At 45.0% G+C, this 24,337-nt stretch overlaps 1 protein-coding gene across 1 annotated transcript in view; it reads left to right on the top strand.

Annotated features, from left to right (window-relative positions):
• The window catches only part of LOC112959401 (unconventional myosin-X-like), a 74,858-nt gene that overhangs the window by 6,029 nt on the left and 44,492 nt on the right, over positions 1–24,337 (top strand). The window contains exons 3-15 of the mRNA XM_026053422.1: positions 1,485–1,643; positions 5,914–6,101; positions 6,337–6,471; positions 9,014–9,138; positions 10,314–10,327; positions 10,633–10,717; positions 11,356–11,459; positions 12,743–12,872; positions 14,872–14,990; positions 19,139–19,285; positions 19,987–20,087; positions 23,191–23,257; positions 23,739–23,831. Of these exons, the coding sequence (XP_025909207.1) occupies positions 1,485–1,643; positions 5,914–6,101; positions 6,337–6,471; positions 9,014–9,138; positions 10,314–10,327; positions 10,633–10,717; positions 11,356–11,459; positions 12,743–12,872; positions 14,872–14,990; positions 19,139–19,285; positions 19,987–20,087; positions 23,191–23,257; positions 23,739–23,831 (1,467 nt within the window). The remainder of the gene's footprint in view (positions 1–1,484; positions 1,644–5,913; positions 6,102–6,336; positions 6,472–9,013; positions 9,139–10,313; positions 10,328–10,632; positions 10,718–11,355; positions 11,460–12,742; positions 12,873–14,871; positions 14,991–19,138; positions 19,286–19,986; positions 20,088–23,190; positions 23,258–23,738; positions 23,832–24,337) is intronic.

Here is a 24,337-nt window from a genome sequence, read left to right as displayed (position 1 = left end):
AAGTGCTTTGCCGCTTAGAAGGTGCCCGGCAGTCAGGTCTGCAGAAAGGAGCCGTCTTCTCCTTGCCACCTCTCCCAGGATTGGAGCACACAGCATTGCTGCTCTGACCATGCAGGCTTCCACCCACGTTATGAGGGTCTTGCAAAGAGATCCTGTCCTGGGTTATTTGTTTCTGATATGGATGAAGCCTTGGAGTTGAGCACTGGTCCTGGGATCACAGCATTCCGTGTGTGCAGGAGCAGAGCCTGGGAACCCTGCTCCACTGAGGGAGACCTGGGTCTGCCTTCAGCCTGCAGCTGCATTGCTGGCCTTTCTCTAGCCCTCACAGCAGCCCAAGGGACAGACAGGAGAAACCCAAGTGAGGTGAGCCCTGTAGACCCTCATCTCACTCTCTGTGGGATCAGTCGGTTTCTTTGGTGAGGATGGCTGACACGAGGAGAGATGGGGATTAGGTAATGATGCATCTGCCTCCGTCTAAAGTGGAACTGCACAGTAGATAGACAGGGATGGGATGAGGGCCAGAGCCCCAGAAGGGAAAGAAAAGCCCAAGTTTCCTTGGAAAGGTTAGCGCAGGCCTGCTTGTTTCTCCTGGCTGCCTAGATGAAGTGTCCCATCTGTTTCTCTTGGGTTTTGCCATTTAGCTCAGCCTGGAATGATGGGTGGGAGATGGCACATGGCTGAATCCAAGAGTGGGAAGCAACTGAAATAGTGTGTGAAATGCCAGCCTCGTGTTTAAGGAGGAGGAAAGGAGGGCTGGGATGGAGGGAAGCAGTAACAAAATTTCCGCTCTGCAACAGGGAGTGAAGAGGCTGACCCGATAGCTGAACAGTAGGTTGTTAAAGAGGGGGAAGCTCTAACAGGAGAAAAGTTGTGGCAATTGAGTTAAGACAGCAGCTGTGTAGAGACAGGAGATGGTACTTCCCAGGGCAGTGACAGAGAAGTTAATAGCTGTCACTGCACAGAGCCTTGGAGAGCCGTCTCCCATGTGTATGAGCCTGCGTGCACACAGGATGTCACAGCTTTGTTTGGCTTTTCATCTGCTTTGCTTTCCTTTGCCCTTAGCGTGACAGCCTCTTCCTGGGACACTTCCCAGGCGCTCTCTGGCTTCTCGGGTGGAGAGCCTGAGGGCGCAGCCGCTGCCACCAGCATGCGAGTAGTGTGTGGTGTCTGCATCAGAGGGTGTACTTGCATGTGCTGCCTTGCTCCAGCTAAGGGGAGTAAAAATCAAGTAATGCTGTACTAAGCAGGCTCTATTAAAGGTGAGAGTATGGCTCGATAGCCATGAAAGAAGGTCTCTTCTGTGGGATCTGTCCAAGAAGCTTGAACAGGATGGAGGAACAATTGTTAAACAAGGTAGCGGATTTGTGCCTTTTTAATTTCCCTTCTCAGCACTGAAGAATAAAGCTGTGCAGAGGGGGCTATTTCTAGCAGAGGTCTGATTGCATACCCAGTTGCCATGCTTTTGTTTGTCCTTATTCCTGCAGGTATTCCAGTACCCCAAGGCTTCCCTCTCCAGAGAAAAGGTGCTGCCAATGCACCAGAGCAGCATCGATGGGGAGGAAGACATGTCCATGCTGGGAGATCTCCATGAGGCTGCCATCCTGCTTAACTTGCACCAGCGCTACCAACAGGGTCACATCTATGTAAGTGCTCAAGCTGGGCCATGTTCCTCCTGGTTAGCAATTCTTACTTGTCTTGGGGGCTGCTCATTTGCGTGGGAAATACTGATTTTAGCCTTGCTTCCTGAGCTTTGTTTCATGCGGTATGAAAGGGAATTTCCTACCTTCTGCCATGCTGGCTTCATCAACTGTGTGGATCTCAGCCCTGCAAGAGGGGCCTCCTCTGTGTGTGAAAAACTCTTAAATACAAATGTTCGCCTCTGGATTTTAGGGCACTTGCGCTGCTCTGTGTCTTCCATGAGCATCTGTTTTACCGATGGGAATTTGCATTCCCTGCATTCCCTGCGGTTGCAATTCAGAGGTCTGGCCGAGCAGCCTGGAAGGTGGAGCAGAGCTACTGAGTGTCCCTGCAGGCCTGGAAAGACAGCCAGACAGCTGCTGCTGGACAAGACCAGGAAAGCAAAACTATTGCCTCATTCCACTTCTACATGCCGTTGTGCCTTTTCTGAGTCACTCTGCTCTCCTTGCACGGATGAATACCCAAAGAATGGGAGCAGCAGTTTCTGACTCCCATCTTGGGCTCACGGGAAGGGGGCAGATGTCAGGAAAGGGCCAAGTGAGGGCCAGGACACCCTGGCACTGCAACTGCCACATGCCGTGGTGAGACCTGGAGGGGACGCGGGCAGCACTGCACAGGCTGCCCTCCCCTTCCCTGCCTACATCCGCTCTTTAGGCATACCCTGAGTTTTTCGGATTATGGCAGAAAAACTGCAAATCTCCGGCTGTGTTGCATAGCAACTGTTACCAGGGCAACACCTGTATTGCAGGAAATGATCAATTTAGTGACCCGGTTTCTGAAACATAGGGGACTGAATTCTTTTTTTGGTTGCTGCGGGTCCTGGTTGCCTGCTCTCTATCCGTGCAGCCTTCCAGATCTGCCCTGCGAGGCAGCGCCTGCCTGTGTGCACACCCTGCCTTGGTGGCCCGTGTCCCCGCTGCCCTTCGTGCCCTGCATTTGTCAGCTCTCTGCCTGTGACGCCTTCACTGTTTGGGTATACGCCTCCTCTTCCTCATGCCTTGGTACCTGAGACAGGATTTTGTCCCTTTGCAGTCGGTGCCTTGCAGCAGAAGTGGCAGCGCATCAGCGTGGTGACAGTGTCGCAGCAGCCTCAGCTCCCCAGACCTTTCCTCTTGCTCCAGCCTGTCACTGCTCTCCTTTAGCGCTAGTTCTTCACTGTGCCTTCTCCCTTGGCATGTAAAGGTGTTAATGTTTACATGCAGTGACATATTTTGGCTGTGCATGTTGCATGCATCTCTGCTGTATGCCTCGGATCTGAATTTTTTTGACAATTTATGCAGGGAGCTGAGCCCAGTACCCGGCATGCGCAGCGCTGGGAGGAAGCCCTGGGCAGGGCTGCAGCCCCTCTCTTGGGGTTCATATCCCGGTCTATGCTTGTGCAGCGTCTGCCCTGGAGACCCTTAGTCCTTACACGTGCTGTTTTGCAATTCTGCAGTGCCGACACTAATAACGTATGGGCTTCCTCACTAAATACTAGTTTTTGCCTTATCCCAGCTGCACGTGGCTGTCAGTTAAGCAGAGGCTGAGCATGTCAGCTGTAGTGCCACCTAATGCCTCATAATATTGAACGTGAATACCACAAACGAACATTACAGGGGTTCAGCTTATTTATTCCTAAATGGGCTGGAAAAGAGCACTGTAGGCTAAAGGAAGGTGAACTGAGCACGGTTATAGCTGTCAGTTTGAATCAAAAACATCTGGAAGAAAATCACATTGCAAACAAGGGGCAAGAAATAACACCAGTTTCTGGAGAATGAATTCTCCAGAAATGGCTAACCTGGGAAGCAGAAGGGATGGATAAGCGGGGAAGCATGAGTATTAACAGGGCTTATTATCAGTTCTTTTTTTATGATAAAGAGTTGCCACTGAGAATTTGGAGATTCACTACTGTGAAGAAGGGCAGTTCAGAGCTGTGTGCTTGGGTGCATCCCACCACGAGCAGCTAGGTCAATGAGTGCAGGGAGAAGCGTACTCAGACTGGTGGGATGCCCATAACTAATGCATTACAAGAACGTTGGCCATCTGAACGATACCATCTCTTTTCCTCAAGTGATGCTATTCAGTTCTACCGAGCTCCTTCAGGAACTAATGTGGATGTGGCAACAGCTTGCAGCGTTTAGGAGTGTATCCTCCTCTTTCCTCCCTACCATTCCTACATTGCTTCATAAAACCATTCCATGTCTTAGAACTGGAAAAAAAGTTCATAAAACTGCCATAACATGAATGAGATATAAATAGCCTGGGGATATATGGCTACATTTTGTGTTTCTGAGCTGTGCCCTGCCTGTCTGCCCAGGTGGGAGCTGCTGGTCTGAGACGTAGACAAGGTAGAGCCCATCCTGGTTTGCAACCTGGGTTGTCTTGCTGGGTTTTTCTGGGGGAAGAGTGCTAACAGAAGGGCTGGTATGTGCATGTCTGCTGCACAAATGCTAGTGCTGTTATAAACTGGGAATAGAAGTTGTCTATTAGGGATTGCAGGTGATGGAGACTGCAGTTGGGAGAGGGAAAAGTTTCCTCAAAACACCTCTGAAGTGGATGGTTGCAGTGGAAGAACTATTGGAAAGGGTTGTGACAGGAACACTGATGCAGGAGACAACAAAAACTAGAGCAGGCATGCAAAATAAAATGTCTGAGAGAAAAAGAATCCTCCAAATTCTGGGAAAAGGGCTTGGATGAGCTTGAGGTCATCTTTATCTTGCAGTCTCAAGATGATGTGTGTTGCTCAGCAGGCTGCACACTGCTCTTTCCTGATCCATCCTCTTTCTGTATTTCTTTTTCATTTCCTCCCACTTGGCTGTTGCTGCAGATCATTTTCTTCCTTATGGCTTTCCTCACTGACGAGTAATTTCTGCCTACAAAACTTCATGTCTGAGGTTCCCTAGGGCTTGCTCCCTGGTAGCCTGTTCACACGGATATTCTTGATAAGGCAGTTAGGCCTAGGTGATGTTTCTTTCATGATGATGTGTGGCTCTTGCTGTCTGAAATGCTTTGGGGGCTACAACATCTTATCAGTTTGGCTTCCAGCTTGAGAACTGGACATTGCATGTCCAATTGCATGTCCATTGCATGTCCAGAGGCCAAAACATGGCCTCTGTTTTCACTCAGCAGAGAGAAAACCCCTTTCTCTGGCTACCAGGTACTTTATTTGCAATCTCCCTGACGAGTTCATGTGAATCCTTGTATCTGCATGTGATAATTAATAATTCATGGTTTGGAAGTAATTCTAGGTGTTGTCCCTGGCCAGAAGGCTTGGCACCTATTGCAGCGCTGTAAGAGTTTGCTCTAATGCTCCTGCTGAGCACGGGTGTGCCTGGAGCAGCACAGCCCGTGATGCAGAAGCCCTGCAGAGGAGGCTGCAGCATCAGTGGTAGAGTTAAAGTTGGATTTTTACAGGCCTATTTAAACCCTTATGTACAGGATTGTTGTTAGGAGTGAGGTGGCACCATTGCTCTGAACTACAGCTCCGAGAGTAACTGAATTTGAGCTGGTTGGCTGAACCGAAAAAGTCGTGCCCTAAAAAACGGAATGACTTTCCATCCGACTTATTCATAAAAGCAAAGTATGGAAATTAGATATTAGACTTTGGATATTTTACTTTAAACCTTACTACCTCTTTTTGTAAATTGGGAAATTTTCAAAAGAAGCATTTTCAAAAGAAAATGTTTAGAAAACGTAAAACTAGTGTGGCTTGAAATCTTGAGTTTCAGCTTCAGCTGTCAGGTTTAATTTGGCTTTCCAAGTGACGTGAGCTGCTCCAAACAGCGTTTTTCAGCACAGAGAAAGTGTGTGTCCCCAAGTGTGTGCCGCCTTCCTTTGGGAGCTGCTCGAACCCTGCTAAACCCTTAGGAGCACAGGGTGTATGAGAAGTGTCTCCTGGCCTCAGATGCTCCTAGCTCTGCTTTTCAGCTTCAAGCACTGTACAAGGCAGCTGGGTAGGAACTTTTTAAAGTTGCTTAAGCACAATTCTGTCAAAGATAATAAGTTGGGAATATTACGAAGCAGTGAAAGTCACCCTGGCCCATCCATACCTGGCCATGCAGCCCCCGCCCTGGGGCTTGACACTTCTTGCCCAGTTGGGAGCTCCCTACCAAAGCTTTCCTCCTTTTCCTTCCCAGCCTTTTTGCCTTCCCCATCAGCTGTTTCAGAGTCTGAATTTGTTGCAGTTATTTTTCCTGGGGCCTTATTTCCTTGCTGTGTTTTGCTGTCTCCCCTCAGACAAACATCGGCTCTATCCTGGCCTCGGTGAATCCCTACAAGCTCATCCCCGGCCTGTACAGCGAGGACGCCATAGCCCGGTACAGGCAGCACCGCCTGGGCGAGCTGCCGCCCCACATCTTCGCCACGGCCAGCGAGTGCTACTGCTGCCTGTGGAAGCGCCACGACAGCCAGTGCATTCTCATCAGGTCAGAGACGGGATCCCGCTGTGCCTGGACCGTGTCCCTTGACTCACATCCGCTGCTTGGGTTGCAGTGACACCTGCCCAAATGTCCCCATCTTCCTGCCCGCCCCTTCGCCCTGCCTGTGGCAGCGGAGATGCCACGTTGTGTTTATGCCTGGAGGTCACTTCTCCAAGAAGGTGGGGTGGTCCTTAGTGCTCCGTTCTGGGGCGGTGAATGGAGCCCCTCTTTTTCTTGACAGTGGAGAAAGTGGAGCTGGAAAGACGGAGAGCACCAAGCTGCTGTTGAAGTTTCTGTCAGCCATGAGCCAGACCTCTGTGGGTGCCCCTGCCTCCGAGAAGAGCACTCACGTGGAGGAAGCCATCCTGGAGAGCAGGTAGGGTTCACTTCTGCACGTGCCACAAGGTCCTCTCCTGGGCAGCCTGCTCAGCCTGTGCCTGCAGTATCTGCCTTGTACAGCCATCATACTTCAGAGAAAGTGCTTACACCTGGGTTTGCTTGAGCCTGAGTATAGATTGAGCAGGACCTGAGAAGTGATGCTTGTGGAGATAAACGGTGCATGCCACAAAAATGTGCTCTGGAAGCTGTGGTCCCACAGAGATGCTTTAGGCTAGCTGCTCTTTCAGCTGCACTTGACTTCTGCTTCCTTCCAGCAGCAGCATGGGTTGTGCATGGCAATAGGAGGGTTAATGCTCTAAACCAAAATTTGGATTTGTCTTCCCTGCAATAACTCATCATTTTTCCCTGCCTGCCCTGCTGTGTGAAGTACTACCCTTGAACGAGCTCATTGATCGCTGTGCTGTCTGCCTTCAAATCCTCAGACCCATGTCTCTTGTGGGTCCCATGGTACATTGACTTTTGGTGAAGGGCAGTGGGGACATATATAACATCGCTGTCTGCTGCAGGGGTAGTTGACCTAATTCATACTTGGCCCAGTCTCCTGGAGCTCCCTTGGTTTTAGCTATGCTCACAGGGAGTCTCTGCCACACTTTGGGTTTTGGTGTCCCCATCTTGAGCTCTGCTCTCTACCAACCTCCAGTGGCCCCGTCAGCATCATGTCTTTTCCCCAGTGGTTCTGCAGGGTGTTACAGAGTGTGTGTAACGCTGCAGCTGTGAGAGCTGTGCACTTCTTAGGGCCCTGACAAGCACAACAACCTTAAGCAGAAGGCTACCAAGTTACCTGATGCTTGAGAGACTGTTGTGGGTTGCTTCATCCCTTGTAGGTGTGCAGGTTTTACAAGGCATGTTAGCAGATTGGAAAAAGCTCTTAAAGCAATACGGTCAAACTCAGGATCTGCAAAATCCACCTTTAGGCAAGTGGCTTAAGAAGCTCAAGCTTGCTTAGTGGTTAAGTGATACCCTGACTGTGATCCAGAAAGCTTACAATGACACATGATTTCTTATCTTTCAAAATCCCACAGCTGGGAGGCAAATTAGAGTAACAGTGCACAACCTGTTTCAAAAACATCTCTAGTGCTGTGTGAGCAATCCCAGTGCACATGCAGAAAACAGTATGTCACCTTTGGGAAAAGAGGGAAGCTGAAGGTCTGGAACCAGAAGCTGTCACTCCTAATGAGTCTACCTGATATGATTCCTCTTCAGCTTTGCTTGCTCTGCAGGTGGCCATCATTGGGTTAATCCATGGCTGTTTTTCATCCTTGCAATCCAGCATGTGTCTGAGAGCGTTCTGTCTTTTTTAAGACAGAATGATAAAACAAAAGTTCTGTCACTTTTGATCTGTTTCCTTGTGTGTTGTGTTGGTCATGCTTGGTATATTTTCAGAAAGCAGGCCCTGTGAACTCCCTTTACACTGTGGATGTGGTCTGCTTTCCTTCTTGGAAGGAAGGAAAGCCAACATCCATTAGTGCATTGAAAGTGCTGTTTTTGATGCCTGCAACCTTCAAACCTTTTTGTTAGAAACCACTATATAGTTATAGAATGAAAATTAACCACACATAGGCCACTCTTGTAGGATGACTGTGAATCCTTGCTTGTCAAGCTTTCAGATTAGGCTAGAATTGGTTAAAATACAAAAATGCATATTTTAATCCTAGGTTCTGGGTGTCAATTTGAATGGTATGGATTTTTCATTGGTATTATATTGTAGAACTAGAATCAAACTGCATTTTAACTTTCAATTTTCCGTGTTGTATGAACATGATGATGGCAGGAGGTTGGCCAGGAAAGTTACTTAAAAATGAAATGTGTGAATTCTTTAACTCATTACCAGTCTGAAGTAAATGATATATTTTTTTGAATATTTTATTTTTGAGTCAGAAAGATGTGGCTCTCTTTGAAAGATTTTTCAAATATATAATGTGTGTGCATTCAACTTGGAAACTATCTAGCTTGTATCAGTGTAAGCAAAATTTAAGTAGCAACAAAGGCTTGCGTGAACCAAACAAATTAGTGTAGTACTATATTTGTCTCTTAACGTGGAAATGTTTACTTGCAGTTTTAGGAGATGCCTTATATACTTTCAAACGTTGAAGCAGGAATGAGGACCTATGTGGTCAAAAATGTTTGTCCCAAATGCCTGGGATGTTTATCCATGAAAACCGAAGAGCACAATTCATTGGATGCAGCTTTATTAAGTGCACAGCCTGGATGGGTCTCGCTGCCTTTATTTCCCTGAAGCCACCTTGGTGGGGAATGCCCTGGACAGCGTGAACACCAGCTGCCTGTACTGATGAGGGACTGATTTAATTAACTCCAATCCCAAAGGTTTAAAATTTGACTAAGTGCGTTAAATTGTTCTGGCCATCCTTCCTTGCCTTTGAGCTCTTCCTGCTTGTCTGACCTGTGACAAATTAATCTTGTGGGGCAGCGCGGGCTGTGCAAATGGCAACAGGCTAGGACCTGGTCCTGTTGCAGCGGTGTCACATCGTCGGTCACACTGTGATTGCCTGTTTCTGCAGCCCTATTCTGGAGGCCTTTGGGAATGCCAAGACCGTTTATAACAACAACTCCAGCCGCTTTGGCAAGTTCATCCAGCTGCATTTCTCTCAGCATGGACACATCCAGGGAGGGCGAGTCACTGACTGTATCCTTTGCTCCAGTGGACCAAAAATGGATGAAGTGATTGAAGATGAGGAGGAGCTCAAAGTGGGTCGAGAAATCCCCCATCGCAGTCTCCTCAAAGCCAGTTTATAAATGCAAATCTGTATCTTAAAGGGGGAAGAAGTTTTTGTTTTGTGTATATACAGTGCTTACCCTCTGCATCTCTGGGAAACTCATGACAACATATTTGGTAGGGACATAGTTTGACTTCTAAAATCAGCAATCACAGCACTTAATACATAAATCCCTAGAATCTGCTACACAGACAGATTCCCTCATTAATTTTCTTGCACTCTGTTCTTTTTTTTTCTTTCCAAATGGATCATACTATTATGTTATTGCTATCAGTGAATTCATGATTTAGAAAAGTGAGACCACATTAAGGGTCAACATACCCTGCACAGTATTTGGACGATAAGGGACAGTTACAACTCCATCTTTTGGGCTGCCCCATTCCAAGTAGGCTTTTAAATACAAACTAGGGAAGCCTGGTTAAAGTCAAACTTATTGTGCCGCAGACTTCGTCATCCCCACGTGCCCCTGTCCCAGAAGCTCTGACATCTCCTCTGTCTACATGAGGCAGCTAAAGCTGCCCTGTCTCCACTGCTTGATGCTGTTGTTCAAACCTGCTGATCACTGAAACCACATGAAGTTCCAGTGGAGCAGCAGGCAGATGAATTTACTACTGTTGTAAATAACAGGCTTTGATTGTTTAGTCTCTGCTCTTGGTGCTGTCAGCAGATTAAAGATAGATGTCTCCTGCCGAATCGATGAGAACCGATGCGAGACTTGCTTTGTGAAATAAAGACTTTCAGACTAGAGCAGCTTCTCTGATGTCTTTAGATAATCCTGATGTGGCTCATCCTTCGTTACATTACCCCACTATTGCATAGATTTCTGATGGATCTGACCCTCCCCTTTGAAATATCTCTTTAGTGTATAATAGCTCCCTAGACAGAGTAAGCTAGACAGGAGGAGAAAGGAGAACTTAGGAGGATATTTGGGACTATTCTTTGTCCTCTTTTGAAAGTGTGACTTATTTAGTGATTTGTGGCTTGTTTTGGGATTCATTCCAATGTACATAGAAGATTCTTTGCCAGTTCTCACATAGTCTCTCTGGGCATCACTTGAATGTTTTCTCCTTAACTTGTTGTTCAGATTTGCTGGAAAAGGTAGGTATCATCTCCACTGCCTGCTGGGTGAGCCCTCTCCCCATAGCTATGGGGGGGACCAGTGCCCAGTCACCTCTACTGGATGATGGTGTCTCCATCACAGGGAGCTGCATGAGGTTTTTGCATGTCGATACTGCAACTGTCCCAAGGAAGGAGGCAGAGAGAGCAACAACATTACTAAGCTGGAAGAAGCACCTTTGTTCATTGGCCCTAGTCATTTACTTGTAGCCTAGTCCTCTCTTTAGATTTGTAATTGGAAATTGCCTTTCCCTTTCTACTGGCTGCTTCTGCATTCTTTGTTTCAGAACAGGGTGGTACACCAGAACCCTGGAGAGAGGAATTACCACATCTTTTACGCTCTGCTAGCTGGTGTGAGTGGGGAACAGAAAGGTAACAGCTTTTCCTGGAATATTGTTTTCTCAGTTCTCTTTTCAGAACAGCAAATGAAGCTGTGGCAGGTTATCAGCTAGGCCATGGATATTTCCCGATACTTGATATAGAGTTTTTCCTTGAAGAGCTTTCTCATAGAAGGGTTTTGTTTTTTTCTTTCCTTTTTTCCTTTTGCCTGCTGAGCACTGAAATGATTATTTTTTTCAGAAACTTCTGTATTTTGACTCTTTGAACTCTTTCCCTCTCAAGTGGCAATATCTAATTTAGAGCCTGTTACTGTGTGTATACAGTTAAGACTACTTTTTTGTGCACTTCACAAGACTGAATTTTATCTTTTTTTTGTGAGTCAAGTCAGTATTGAAAAAATGCTTCTGTGACTTTGCAGTCACCTTAGAATTGAATTCTTCTGAATCACTTGCTGAACCATCCACGGTCTTTGTCACCAGCCAGCTTCTCCTTCCCCAGGGCATTTGACTATCCAGGTCTGGCTGCTGTGGGTCATGGAATCTGTTCAGGTGAACTCCCTCTAGAGTGAAGGTTCCCACTGTTTGGGAGAACCAAGTTCATAGAAGGAAAAGATTGACTGCTAAATAAATTGCTGTCTTTCTCTCACCTGACCTCCTCATCCTGTGTTGCAGAGAGCCTCTCCCTCTCTGAGCCGGGGAGCTATCACTACCTGAACCAGTCTGGCTGTGTGAATGATGAGAATCTGAACGATGTAGAGATGTTCAGTAAAGTTATGGTGAGTCCTGCCCTAGCTCCTTCTGGCCTTCTTTGACACATTACCATGGGCTAAACATATTACAGAACCTAAATTCCACAGGTGGACTCTAATTGCTCTAAGCTGAATGCTGGCTGTGCAGTGAGTCAAATCATGGGCTTGAAATATAAGCAAGGCTTGGAAAGTGGTTTTTAGCATGCAGAAATAGAAGAATTTGGGAAGTGGTCAAGGATTAATAACAGTTGAGAATGATGAAGATACGGGGAGATATGGTAATTTCTGTGAGGGGGAGCCATCCATAAACCTCATATTGATCCTTAGAAGGGAGCAGTCTGGCTTAAAGGTAGTGTTCTAGGTAGTGTACAGAAATGTTCTGGTACAGCGGTACAAATGCCATATATACTGCATAGGGTTCTATAGACATGTGGCACTTTACTGGAGGTTATGGATTTAATAGGATGAATATACAATCCATGTTGTTTGGTAAGTGGTATACTACAATGTACTGAGGGTTTTAATAATGTAGGTAAAATGAGGTTGATAAGTTGAGAGCATTTAACAAGATATCAATAGCTCCTACTTATAAAACGTGAATTAAAGGAAGGAAGGGTCTCCTGAATAGCAGTTTTCAATGCGACATGGCATTTGTATCCCAACTGAAAAGAAACTTGTGCAAAGGAGGGGAACAAGAACCCCAGATTGCCCTATTGATATGACAAATATATGAAAATTATGTTCTAGCTTGCAAAGTTGATTTATATCCCCCCAAACTAGGTAAGATGCACTAAAGCAGAGGATATGTGATGCTCAGGCAGGTTTGTGCCACACTTGTGTTTCACCTTCTGTTTCTATCTCTTCAGAAGCTAAAACTGAAAACCTGACTTTAAGTGATGCTGCATACATCTTTACTGTTCTAAGCTAAAATAAACTAAGGAAAATATAGACCTGTCCTTCAGGAGAGACAATAAGGCAGAAGGTGGAAGCAGTTCAGTGACATCTGTAACCTGTATTGCCAGCTGTCAGGGATGATTGCTCCCTAGATCCCTAGAAGCATGGGCATATTCCTCCTGCAAAGGACAGGCAGCAGCAAAGTCCAGTCTAAGAACAGGGTAAATACCCACCTGTCCTAGTTGGGCATATTGCAAATGAAAGGACATAACGGGAAACAATAGAGAGCATTGATAAATACATAGCTGAAAAGGGCTGCACCTTCCCCCACTTTCTGTAGGCTGGGCATGAGTGTTGTAGTTGCGTTGTACTGTGTCTGTATGTATAGCCAATGCTTGCCATATGATTTTGCTTAGACTGCCATGAAGGTGATGGACTTCAGCTCTGAGGAGATACGAGACATCTTCAAACTTCTTTCTGGCACACTTCATCTGGGAAACGTTGAATTTATGACAGCTGGAGGGGCCCAGATTACAACGAAAGCAGGTAAATGAGACCTTAGCAACTTGGTAGACCATGCACAATTCCATAAAGCCCCTAGCAAAGCTCCATCATCCTGTTTCCCCTGCATACCCCAACCCCTTTAGTGCCTTTGCCAGAAGATTCCTAAAAGTTTAAGTCTGCAAAAGCATTGCTGCTGGATGTGTGGCTGCTGAGCACCAGCATGGGTTAGCTGGGCTGTGCTTGCCCCATGCTTGCCTTGTTCTCCAGGATACTAAGTCCACAGTTTCACAATTCGTGATTTGCATTGAAAGAGCAGGAAGAAATAGGACACACAGGAGTTTCATCTGATAGCACGCACTCTGCTACAGATATCCAGTTTGAGTTGGTCTCTTGAAGTGAATCTCTAAATAGACAGAAGCAATAAATATTTATTAGAAATGACTCGTTAACTGCATCTCTTATTGACTACCCCCTTTTGCATCCCTCTTATCACCTCATTGCACCAGGTCTCCTGATGACTCTGGTTAAGTGTAGTCATTCAGCCCAACTGAAATCTTTCAGTGGCAGGATTAGCCAGTGGTCTGCCAGCTCTCTCACAGCCAGATACTTTTATTTAAAACAACAGTCTATGTGAGAAAACACAGTAGAAATGACAAACAGTTAATTTACCTGCCTAAGTGTCTAGTAATAGTCCTCGTCCTTCTGTGGGTGCAAAGTACCTCAAAGATAGGCTCTGCACACTGTATTTTTTGTTATGTATCAATTACTATGTATTTTGCATGTTGTACAGTTTGACTTTATAAATATAGTGATATTAAAATAAAACATAAGATCAGGAAGATAGATTTTTGTACATGCAATTATTAACAATATATTAAAGGAGCTCTGGAGCACTTGAGCCATGTGCTTTGCTTACCTCTGACTAGGAGCCTCTGTCCTTGTTAGTACTCATCCTCTCCAACTTTCTCCCTTTTTCTTTTTGTAATATGCTTGTATGCAATCATGTATTTTCCGATCATGATTTTCCAATTTTAAACTAAACTGGAAGTTACTTGAAGAAGAGGTCCTGTGTGTGTGAGGCATAACTCTGTCCTACTTGGGGTCTTGTATACATTGCTGGAATATAAATAATAAGAATACAACACAGCGGTTCATCTCATGAATGTATATAGCTAGTGCTCTTGAGTGTGGTTCTGGGTAATGCCAGATAAGTGTGATATCTCTTTTGACAGAAGTTACCTTTTGTTTTGGGAAGACTTTCCTGAAAGTGTTTGCAAAATCCGCACCTTGTCTTTGTGTTTAAACCCTCTGTTGGGTTTATTTAAAGAAGAATCTGATAAAGATAAGAGATTACTATTATCTTGCTGTTGTCTTGCTGTTTTCTTACACTTCTTTACCTGTGTTCGTTTTGTATCTCTTGTCTTTCACAAAAAGCTCATCTAGCCTAGGTAGCTGCTAGCTCAGCATGCTTCTGCCAGTGTGGGGGAAATGGAGTTCATATGAATTGATTGAATATGTCTTGCTAGCTGCAAGCAATCAGTGGTTTAGAGATTTCTTAAGCCACAGATTGCACCTTGACTGTTATGTTATGCTGACCATCAGTACAAATACTGTTGAAGTGTGAGAAATTGTGGATGAATGTTTTCAGATACACACAAGTACTCCTGCAGGATCGCTTGGATCCATCCAAGCTTGGCAATCCCATGCACAGACTGCACTGCTGTGCCTTCAACAAAACATACATCTTTCAATAAATATTTTGATGGTGTTAAGCTTTGGACAGTGTTTTGCTCTTCCTGTTGTGAGCAGAAAGGTTGGCTTAAGCTGCAGCACGTAATGAGAGTTGACCCTACCTAGGATTGGATGTGTTTGCTTGCAGGTCTGGGCATACTAAAGAGAATTAAAGGGCAGTGCTGTTTTTGCTGGGGCTTTGATACTCATCTTAGAGCTGAGTCCCTGGGATTTTCATGCTGGCAGTGCATTGATTCCTTGTGAGTGATGAGAGTCTATTTGGGAGAAAACGTCTGTCCTTCTCTCCTAGTGTTGAACATTGCCAGTGATCTCCTGGGCTTAGATGCCTTCCAGCTCTCCGAAGTACTGACTCAGAGGTCCATGATTCTGCGTGGAGAAGAGATCAGCTCCCCTCTCACTGTGGAGCAGGTAAGTGCCTGGGCTGCTTCTGTGCAGCTACCTCTCTCCATCCGCATGGGGCAGATGTGATGTCTGTGTGTGCCTTGTGACTACTAGGGGCAATCCTTCCAAAAGAGATCACCACAAACTTGGAAAATAGCAAGGATGGCACTCAGCTTGGGTGCCATGTGGAAACAGTGTTGCTCGGACAGCCTGACTTCTGTTGGGCAGAGCAAACTTAAGACCCGCAATGAAAACAAGCGGGACAGCCTGCTGGAAGCTCTGCATCAATCTTCGCCTGACCAATCTCTGGCTCAGAGCTGCATTTTACACTTCTGTAAAATAACACAATCAATACTTGGATATAGCTTTTAATACATAATTTATTTTGAATCAGTCATGGCAGCAATCTGCCTGGGATGTGGCTAATGATACGGTCTAGTGGCAGCTAGTACAGGGTTCTTCTGGTGATCCGCTTACAACGAGTTGGATCTGAACCATGCAGGTAGTGGCATTGCCTCATGTCACAGCACAAGACCTGAAGCCAGTGCAGTTTTGATACGCATATATCATGTTAACTTTTGACTTAAATCTTATCTATCCATCTTAAGGTGCAGTTTTCATGAAAGAACTACTTTACAGTAGAGTCTGGTACCACTTAGGTAATGTCATCTGATCTGGCTCTCTGTTATCCTCCAGTCTGCTACTGGGCAGTGTTGCTTCTGCCTCCTCTGCATCCCTAGGCCCTTTGTCTCCTGTCTTCTACCATCCACTGAAGTTTAGGATTTTCTATTACACCTCCTAGCTGTTCGGCTGTGTCCTCAAATTTTTTCCCTCCTTTGGTAGTTCAGGTCCCCCTGTTGCCTCTTCTGCTTTTCAGCCTTTACAGGGCAAAAGGAGTTTAGAGGGGCAATGCGTGATGCTGGTTTCAAATCATCTTCAGTCTCAAGGAAATGTTCATGGTCGTATCATGCACAATAACTTTTGTGTGTGTACCAGATAGCTTATCAAACGTTTGTAGTAGCTGTATGTGTGCATGCTTTTAACTGCAGAACTCCCAAGTTATGCTTGATTTACTAGAAGATAAAAGCTTACGTAGAGTTACTACAAAACATCTAGCAGAGAGTAGGTTGTTACCCCACAGCAGCTTGATGGTGTATCTGTACAACAGCAGAAGAGGACCCAAAAATGATATGCTGCAGGTCTGTACTGCTTGAGCCAGTCCTTGTTACCTATTACATTACTGTGTGGTTCATTGAAATGATGTGCTTGAAGCATAGCTTTAAGTTTATGGTGTTGCTGATCACTTGGGAACACTCTTGGTGTTTCAGGTCCATGCACAGATAATGCTGTAGAAAATCTTCTGTCATGAGTGAAGTGAAAGACATGGGAAGAGAATGGAAAATATTACTAGATGAAGTAAGCATTGTGCCATAGCAAAATAAACATCTGTAAGGGAAAACTTGGGCTAGCATGGCCTACAGAGGATTATCAACCCAACCCCTACTTTCTTGTAGAAATCAGTGTTTGGAGGCTCTTTCTGACAGATATCTATCTAATCTTTCTTGAAATTTCCTGTGGAAGGGGTTTTATGGCCTTTTTTACAGTCCTATGCCAGTGGCAATAGCTGTAGCTGAAAAGATTTTCCTCGTATTTAAATTTCTTTTGCCATCCCTGCTGTCCACCTTAGAACAAGCTTCTGCTTATGCGCAGTAGCCCACTTGGTGTACTCTAAACTAAACAATCCAGTTCGTTCAGAGTTTCCTCATAAGTAATTTTCTGAACCTCTTCTTTTTCAGCTGTTTTCTCCAGCTTTCCCACATCTTTCATGAAGTAGGGTGCCCAAAATTGGACACAGTATTCAAGCTGAAGCCTCACCTGTGCTCATTACAGCAGAGTAGTAGCTTCTTTTCTTGCTGAGGACGCAAGATATTACGTATCTGGTAATAAACTGCAAGCTAAGCTTTGCCTTTAAGAAGTAGTCTAGATTTGTCATAGACTGTGATCTGCTGTCACTGCTTGACCTTCTCCTTGCAATGTTGCTGTTGTGGCAATTATTTCTCAGCCTATGGTCTGTGCTGTGTGTCCCGCAAATCTACTTCCATTGTTCCTCTTCTCCCTGCCTGTCTGTCCTGGGCAAGACATCCCATGCTGTAGCAGTGCCTGGGGATGGTCACAGCGTGTGCTGGAGAGGCGCCGTGCAGCTCAGCATGCAGGTGGAGGACACGTAAGAGTCTCCTGAACAGAACTTTCCTTCATGGTACAGCTGCTCCTACTGTTTCCACTTGTTAGACCCTTGCACTAGGGTCTAACTGGCACTAAGGTCTAACTTGCACCTTGTTGAGGTCCTGCCCTAGGGAGCTACAAAGCAGGCTGTTCAGGCAAGTGGGATGAGCCTTCATCGCTGGCCAAACTGATGACATTGAACATTGGGGTTGTAAAGACTACTCCTGCCTAAGGACTGCTCCTGCCTAAGCCCTTGAGTGCTGCATCCACCTATTCCTGCTGGCCACTGTGGGAATGCAGTGGAAGCGCTGCCAGGAATTTCTCACTGTGTGACTGTCTCGTTGGCCGCTGGAGCTTTGACATTTCAGTGCGTTGAATGGCTGAACTGGGCTGAAGGCAGGCGGGCTGCGAGGATGAAAGGAGCCTTTGAGAATCTCCTTTGAGCCCTATTGTGGGGAAAGCAGCTTTGTTCACTTGCAGCTGGATGGGGAGGTCCTGTTCTGGAAAATGAGCCCATCCTACTATGTAAGCGCACTGACTTGGCTAGCAGAGCATTTCTACTCCCAGAGGGGTGGCCTGGGGGGCATCCTCATGCCAAAGTAATAAAATAGTCCATCTGAGGAAGACAAGAAATGCCCAGAAAAAGCATGCATGCCTGTGCTTTAAAATGTTCTCTTCCCTAGAGAAGGGAGGTTGCTCTTTGCAAATTTGCCCCAGGCCTTGAGTTGCTGGAGAGAAGTCAGAGGGGGCTGATTTTAGTGAACCTTTCATGTGGGATAAAGCAATTTGAAAGTTTTAAGATGCAGCTGGGCCTGGGCTACAGAGTATATGCATAGAGGTAGCTCTAGTCCTGGGAGATGAAGAGAGAAATGGAGAAACTGGATAGAAAGTAGGATCTTGGAAAGCTGGGCACCTCATGAGCTAGCTGGGGGAGGTTTTGGAGGTATTTGGGCTGTGTCCTAGCAAAGCAGAACAGGAGAAATAGTATTATTCAGGCTTGTAAAACTAGAGAAGATAAAGATGCATTTAGATCTCTGTCATTGCAGGTCTGACCTAAAAAGGAATTACCTTGATGCCAAAACTTTGACAGAGTAAACATCAACCCGCAGTGGATCTAGATAGTGGGTTTATCTAAGAAATGATCAGATTGCAGCTTTTATCCTATTGATTATTTCACACATGCACTCGCACGCCCTGCTCCTGTAGTGTTGCGTTCACTAGGTCTCAACTTCCTTTCCCACCAGATAGGCTGCTGCTGGTCCAGCAAGGTCAGGTAGGAAGTTGTGTTGGTTCATGCTGTGCAGCTCCTTGCAGTTATCAAGTTGGACATTCACCTCCCATACCAACACATCCCCAATTATCTGCTACCTGTTACTGTTCACAATTTAAGATTTTTTTTTTTTTTTTTTAATCTGTGATGCTGGGTATGATCACAACGTGGGACGTTGGATCAGTTCCAAAATGGCCTGTCAGCCCCTGGCTTGCTGTAATCTGATCCTGTTCGCTTAAAAGTTTGGAAGAGGGTTTTTTCAAGGCCAGCTCTTGGTGACGGAGGACTCTCCTAGATCCTGCTCTGCTAGTTTTTGACAAACTGAGCTTGTCTGTGACTGCCGTGTTTTTTCAGGTGACTACTATAGGCTATTAGTGATGAGGTATTTTGCCACCTCCCCTCCCCAGCCCCTGCTGTAAAAGATGTCACTGATTTTGTTACTTCATTCAGCCTCTCAAGTTCAACTTGCCAAAGGCCAGACCTGGTACATCTGTGCATGGCTACTTGCAAGTTTGAATGTTGACTGTGCATAAATATTGTGCAATGCATAGCCAATATAGGAGGCTGAAGTCTTCAGGGAGGAATGGAAAGACCTGAAGTCACATATTCCTGGTGCTCCTTTTGCCCCTGTTCTCCTTGTAACTCCTTTTTTTTTCCCTTCTCTTTTTTTCTACATTTACAGGCATCGGACTCCAGAGACTCCCTCTCTATGGCATTATATTCCCAATGTTTCTCATGGCTCATTAGCAAGATTAATACGAAGATCAAAGGCAAGGAAAACTTTAAGTCTGTGGGCATCCTGGATATCTTTGGCTTCGAGAACTTTCAGGTCAGGATTTTGTCTTTTTCAGGATGGGTTGGATTTGGAGAGGTCATTAGATACAGGAAGTTTGGTAGGTTTGTATCCTATGTGGGAGAGCATAGCTACTGGTCTTTAGGAGTAGTGGCATATATTCATCAAATGCCCATTTCTGGTACCTGCATTCATGTAGACTGATGTTCAAGTTCCACTTTCTGACATGAGCCTTAAGCAGATGTGCTGTGATAGGTAATACTGAATTTGTGACTTGTGTGTAAATGAAATGTCTGACTTGTACATGCAAATTATTTGGCTGCATCTGTTTAGTCTTTTTTGTGCTGAGAATCCTGCATGCAGTGCTTCTGATGGTAACTGATGAGGGACATATGTCGAGCTGCTATTTTTATGACTCCTCAGATATTTCACAAGAAGAGACAAAACAGTGACTAACACTTAGGGAATGATGTTGCTTTCTTCCTAAGAAGAAGAGATATATGACTATCTTTAACATCCTTCACTAGCAATTAGGCCCACTGCATTAACCTTTCATGAACTACAAAAGCTGTTCTCGTGGTCAGTCTTCCCATATTGTCCTTCTCATAAACATTTGCTGCCCTTTCTCTCTGACTTTGTTACAGGCCTTGTACTTTCCCCCTTGCTGCTGTCAGGAGGTTCTTTTGGAGACTGGGGACAAGAATGTTAAGTTTTATAATCTGTGTTTCTTCTGACAGGTGAATCGTTTCGAGCAGTTTAACATTAACTATGCAAATGAGAAGCTCCAGGAGTATTTCAACAAACACATCTTCTCCCTGGAGCAGCTGGAATACAACAGGTGACAGAACGAGCCCCTCTGGCTTTCTTCCTCTTCTTCTATTGTGCTGTCCAGTCCCAACTGCTACAGCTGGAAGGGCGACTCGGCCTTGCTGCTACCCTGACTCTCTTAAACCCTTATCATGTGTATTGCCATTTGAGGTCACTTGTTTCCAAGCAAAAGTTGTCTTCTCTGTAGCTTTTTTAACCCTCTGCAGCCATACGTTTTCAACGCATAATCTCAGTCCAGTCTCAACAGGAAGTTGACTTAAATGGCAAATTTTGTCTGACTTCTAATCTGAGCAGGAAACCTTCGCTAACATCCAAAAGGCAAAGCTGAGGCATGGCTTGTGTTTCTTAAAAAGTTGGGACTCTTAACAAGCTAGGTTCACATTTCAAATCTGTAAAGCCTCATGTGCTATGCTGTGCAAATAATGCCCTCCTTATCTTCTTCCTACTTTGTCCCCTTTCACCAAGTGCATTACACAAAAAATCAGGCCAGCCTCTTCTGTCAGTCGCTAAAGACAAGAGTGTGAGAACAGCTGCATTTGGTCAGACTAAAGCACTGTCCTCTCTCCAGCATCAGTCAAAAGCAGATGTCTAAGAGGGAATATAAGAACAAGATGAACATGTATGATACTTCTTCCTAGTGTTCTCCCAATTTAATACCACTTCCAGCTTACAAAGTACCTCAGTTAGCTGTGGGCTCATGTGCTTAGTAAAACCTTACATGGTGTCTTCTTCCATGGACTTTCCTTGCCTCTCTGGAAACTCTTGTAAATTTTCAATATCCACAAGGAGTCCTATGTTCATGTACATATTGTGTGAAGATCCGTCTCCTTTTGTTTGTGCTCATCATGGCTATGGGACTCGTGTTCCTGCTTCATGAACTCCTAGTTCTTGTGTTGAAAGAATGAGCCATTAATTTCCAATCATTCTCCTTATGTCACTGCTGATGTTATCAACCTCTGTTATACTTTACCCCCCCACACACACACAAAGTGTACCTTGCAAAATAAAAACAAAAAAAAAAAGAAAAAAAAGGAAGTTCCCTAAAACCTTAAACTCTAGATTCTCTTTGTTCTCTTGGCTGAATAGGATCCTGGGCTTTGTCTCAATAGAAAACACAATCACTTACCTTATTACTGACTTCAGTGGTTATCTGCTTAATGCAGTGTATCGTTAGTAGATGGATTCATGGTGTGAAAAGGGAAAGCCCCTAAAAGTGTAGGATGGATAGATATCAGACAACTTTTTGTCCTAGAAATTTTTACATTGTGAAGACCTCTCTTTTTCTCAGCAAGCAGAATTAAATTAGGCCCTATTCTGAGTTTAAAGAGCATGAGGCATTTTGCACAGCTGTTTGTCTTCTGTGGGCTTTGTATTGGATTGTATATTGTAGAGTACCTGGGGTGCTCTAGAGTGTTTCAGTTTCTAGAGAAGGCTGCTAGAGAAATACTTCAGTTCTCCCTCTGAAACAGAAGCCTTTATGTTTGTGAATGAGGCAATTGAAGAAGGTTAGTGAGGGCAAATGAGAGCGGCCTTGTAAAAGGAGCCAGCTGAATAGGCAATTCATGAAATGTTAAAGATTACAAAACTGCAAGGCTATTTATGTACCCGCTTCTCAGGCCAATTCCACCACTGCAGGAAGCTCTTGTTAAGAATGGTACCATCGTGACAAAAGATTTATTCCTGGCAATTAGAGAGGAGTTCAAATTCTACGGCTAAACTTTGGAAAGGACAAGATAATTTTATTACTGACTGCTTCTAGTTATTTTGAGGATGATGCAATTAAATCTCATGCTTCATCAGCTCTGCTTCCTCAGGTTTAGTTTGTAGTGCCTATGTATCGCCTCATTCAATTAGATAACGAGGATTGTTGTCTATGGGATTGTTGTCAGTGGGATCAAGAGCCAACTTGACTTGATTGATTTCAGAAAACTGTTTCTTTCAATTCTGGAAGGATTTCTTGCTCTTGCAGGGAATCCTGAGGTCTCTGTGGTATGTTTTCTTTAAAAAGAGAGGAATATATATATATATATATATTTATTTATATGTACCCTATATGTACCCCATTGTTTCAGGGATCTCAATCACTACAAACTGATTTTTGTGTTACTAAGTTGGTAAGATAGCCTGTTCCCTGTGTGGGTCTTTGCATTTTTCAGAAGTGGTCCCAACCTGTGAATTGCTCACAGGTTTCTGAATGCTTTGAACCAGCAAATACGATGCTTGGGCTGAAGGACTTGTAGGGAAGAGTTTCACCTTAGCCTTTAGCTGAAAGGCAAAGATTTGTATCTCAGTGTCAGTAAGTAGCTTCACACATAGCCTGCAGTCTTCCTTTGGATTTCTGAGCAATAGTTATTTTCAGCAGCAATTATTCTCATTTAAGATTTCCTTCTCTGAATATAAAGCCTATTATATGGGAGTGTATGAAGGTGGCAAGGGGCGTCAGGAACTCTCTTGGCACAGATTTGTAGAATTTCGTGGGCAATTTGCAAAGAATTCTCACAGCACTGCTCTTCCTATGTCAGTTCCTGTTCTGAAACATGGAGAGCCACCCTGTAGTTTGACAACATGTCAGTCCAAAGCTTATCTTTGTTATTCTCTTGAAAATGTCTCTGAAAAGCTGCTCTTTCCTCTTCTTCTGGTGGACATATGAATCGTGGTATAGTCTGGCAGATGAGCTTTGGGCCTGCTTTCCAGTTTGGAGTTCAGTGATTGTCCCTTGTGACTACATAGCAAACTGTCCCTTGTCATCAGTGCTTCAGCTCGTGCCCATCTTTCCTGAAAGAGTAAGACACAGGGAGAACCTTCTGTTACTGGAATTGCAGAAGAACCAAAAACTGAGAGCAGCTACAGTTTCTTAGTGCTTGGTGTGGAATTATCCCAATGACCACAAGATAAGCATCAGACAAAATCACTGAGACAGAGGACTGTCTCCTATTGTCGTCTGAGCAGGGTATTGCATGGCCTATTTCCTTTCCTCAGGCATGGTAGACCCTAACTCCCACAAATCCCTTTTTAGTCCTGGGAAAGCCACCCTTAGCTACCTTTCTTCTCCTATGCTTCAAGGACTGAAACTTGCTTTTCATGTCTTTGTTCTATTTGTTCTTCACTGGCAGGGAGGGGATAAACTGGGAAGCTATTGACTGGATGGATAATGCAGAATGCCTGGACCTCATTGAGAAGGTGAGTTGTTAGCTGGGACAATTTTCAGGATTCACAGCAGTGTCTGCTGATAGTGTTGGCGACTTTCCTTAGGTTTCCTAGTGAAAAGAACAGGTAGTATCCTGCTGGACTCTCTTCCCATCCTGACCTGGCCAGAGTAGAACTATTCTAGCCCTCTTCCCTGCTTGAGAAAGCAGATCCCTGCTCATTGCTGGGGATAAGCTTAGGGAGGCTACCAATGTTTTAGATAAGGAGCAGGGTTTGAATGATGCCTTAACGTGTTGTTTTATTATTATTTTTTAATAAACAATCTCTGCTTATGTTCTGGTTGTGTTTATGAGTGTGCTGGTTGGCCAGAATCCTGCTTTCAGTTTGAACTTTGCTGAGTATAGCTAACAAGTTATTGCTCAATGTGTTGTCCAAATTTCTAATTCTTGGCTTGTTGCTGTGTAGTTAGAGCTTTTGCTGACTGTAAAAAAGCCTGTCTCTTCTTTGGCTGTAGAAACTGGGTCTACTGGCTTTGGTGAATGAAGAGAGTCGATTCCCCAAAGGCACAGACAACACCCTTCTGGAAAAACTTCACAGCCAGCATATGGTAAGAAAGAAAATAACCTGGCAGGCAAATGATCAGTATGTTAGCCCCATCAGCATTTCAAAGCTGAAAGGGAAGGTTTTGGTGATGTGAAGTATGTGCTTTGTGCAGGAAATGTAAAATGCCCCAGGCCCAAGCCTGCAGGTGTTTAATAAGGCTGCACTGAACAAAAGTAATAAGTGAAGAAACCTGCACATCGTCTCTTGCGCACACAAAAAGAGAGCCTGTGTGCCCGGAGGTCTGGGCGTGCAGCCTGGGCAGGAGGTCAGGTGCTGGTTATGGGCACCAGGGCAGCAGGCAGTGCCATGGGCACAGGATGCAGCTGCATGGAGTGAGTGGGTGGGTGGCTTTCTCCTGCCAGCTGACTCAGCAGAGGTTGCTGCAGAGCTCACCAAAACTGTCTCCTGGGGCTGGGGACAGTTTTTATTTTTATTGAAAGCTCTTCAATTGTTTATAATTAATGAAAGTCTCGCCTCCTCGTTCCTGTGCTTTTTTTTTTTTTTTTTTTT

This window comes from Nothoprocta perdicaria, unplaced genomic scaffold (assembly GCF_003342845.1).
Source record: "Nothoprocta perdicaria isolate Ctin4 unplaced genomic scaffold, notPer1 scaffold_0, whole genome shotgun sequence".
NCBI lineage: Eukaryota > Metazoa > Chordata > Aves > Tinamiformes > Tinamidae > Nothoprocta > Nothoprocta perdicaria.
This window is presented reverse-complemented; position numbering and strand designations above follow the sequence as displayed.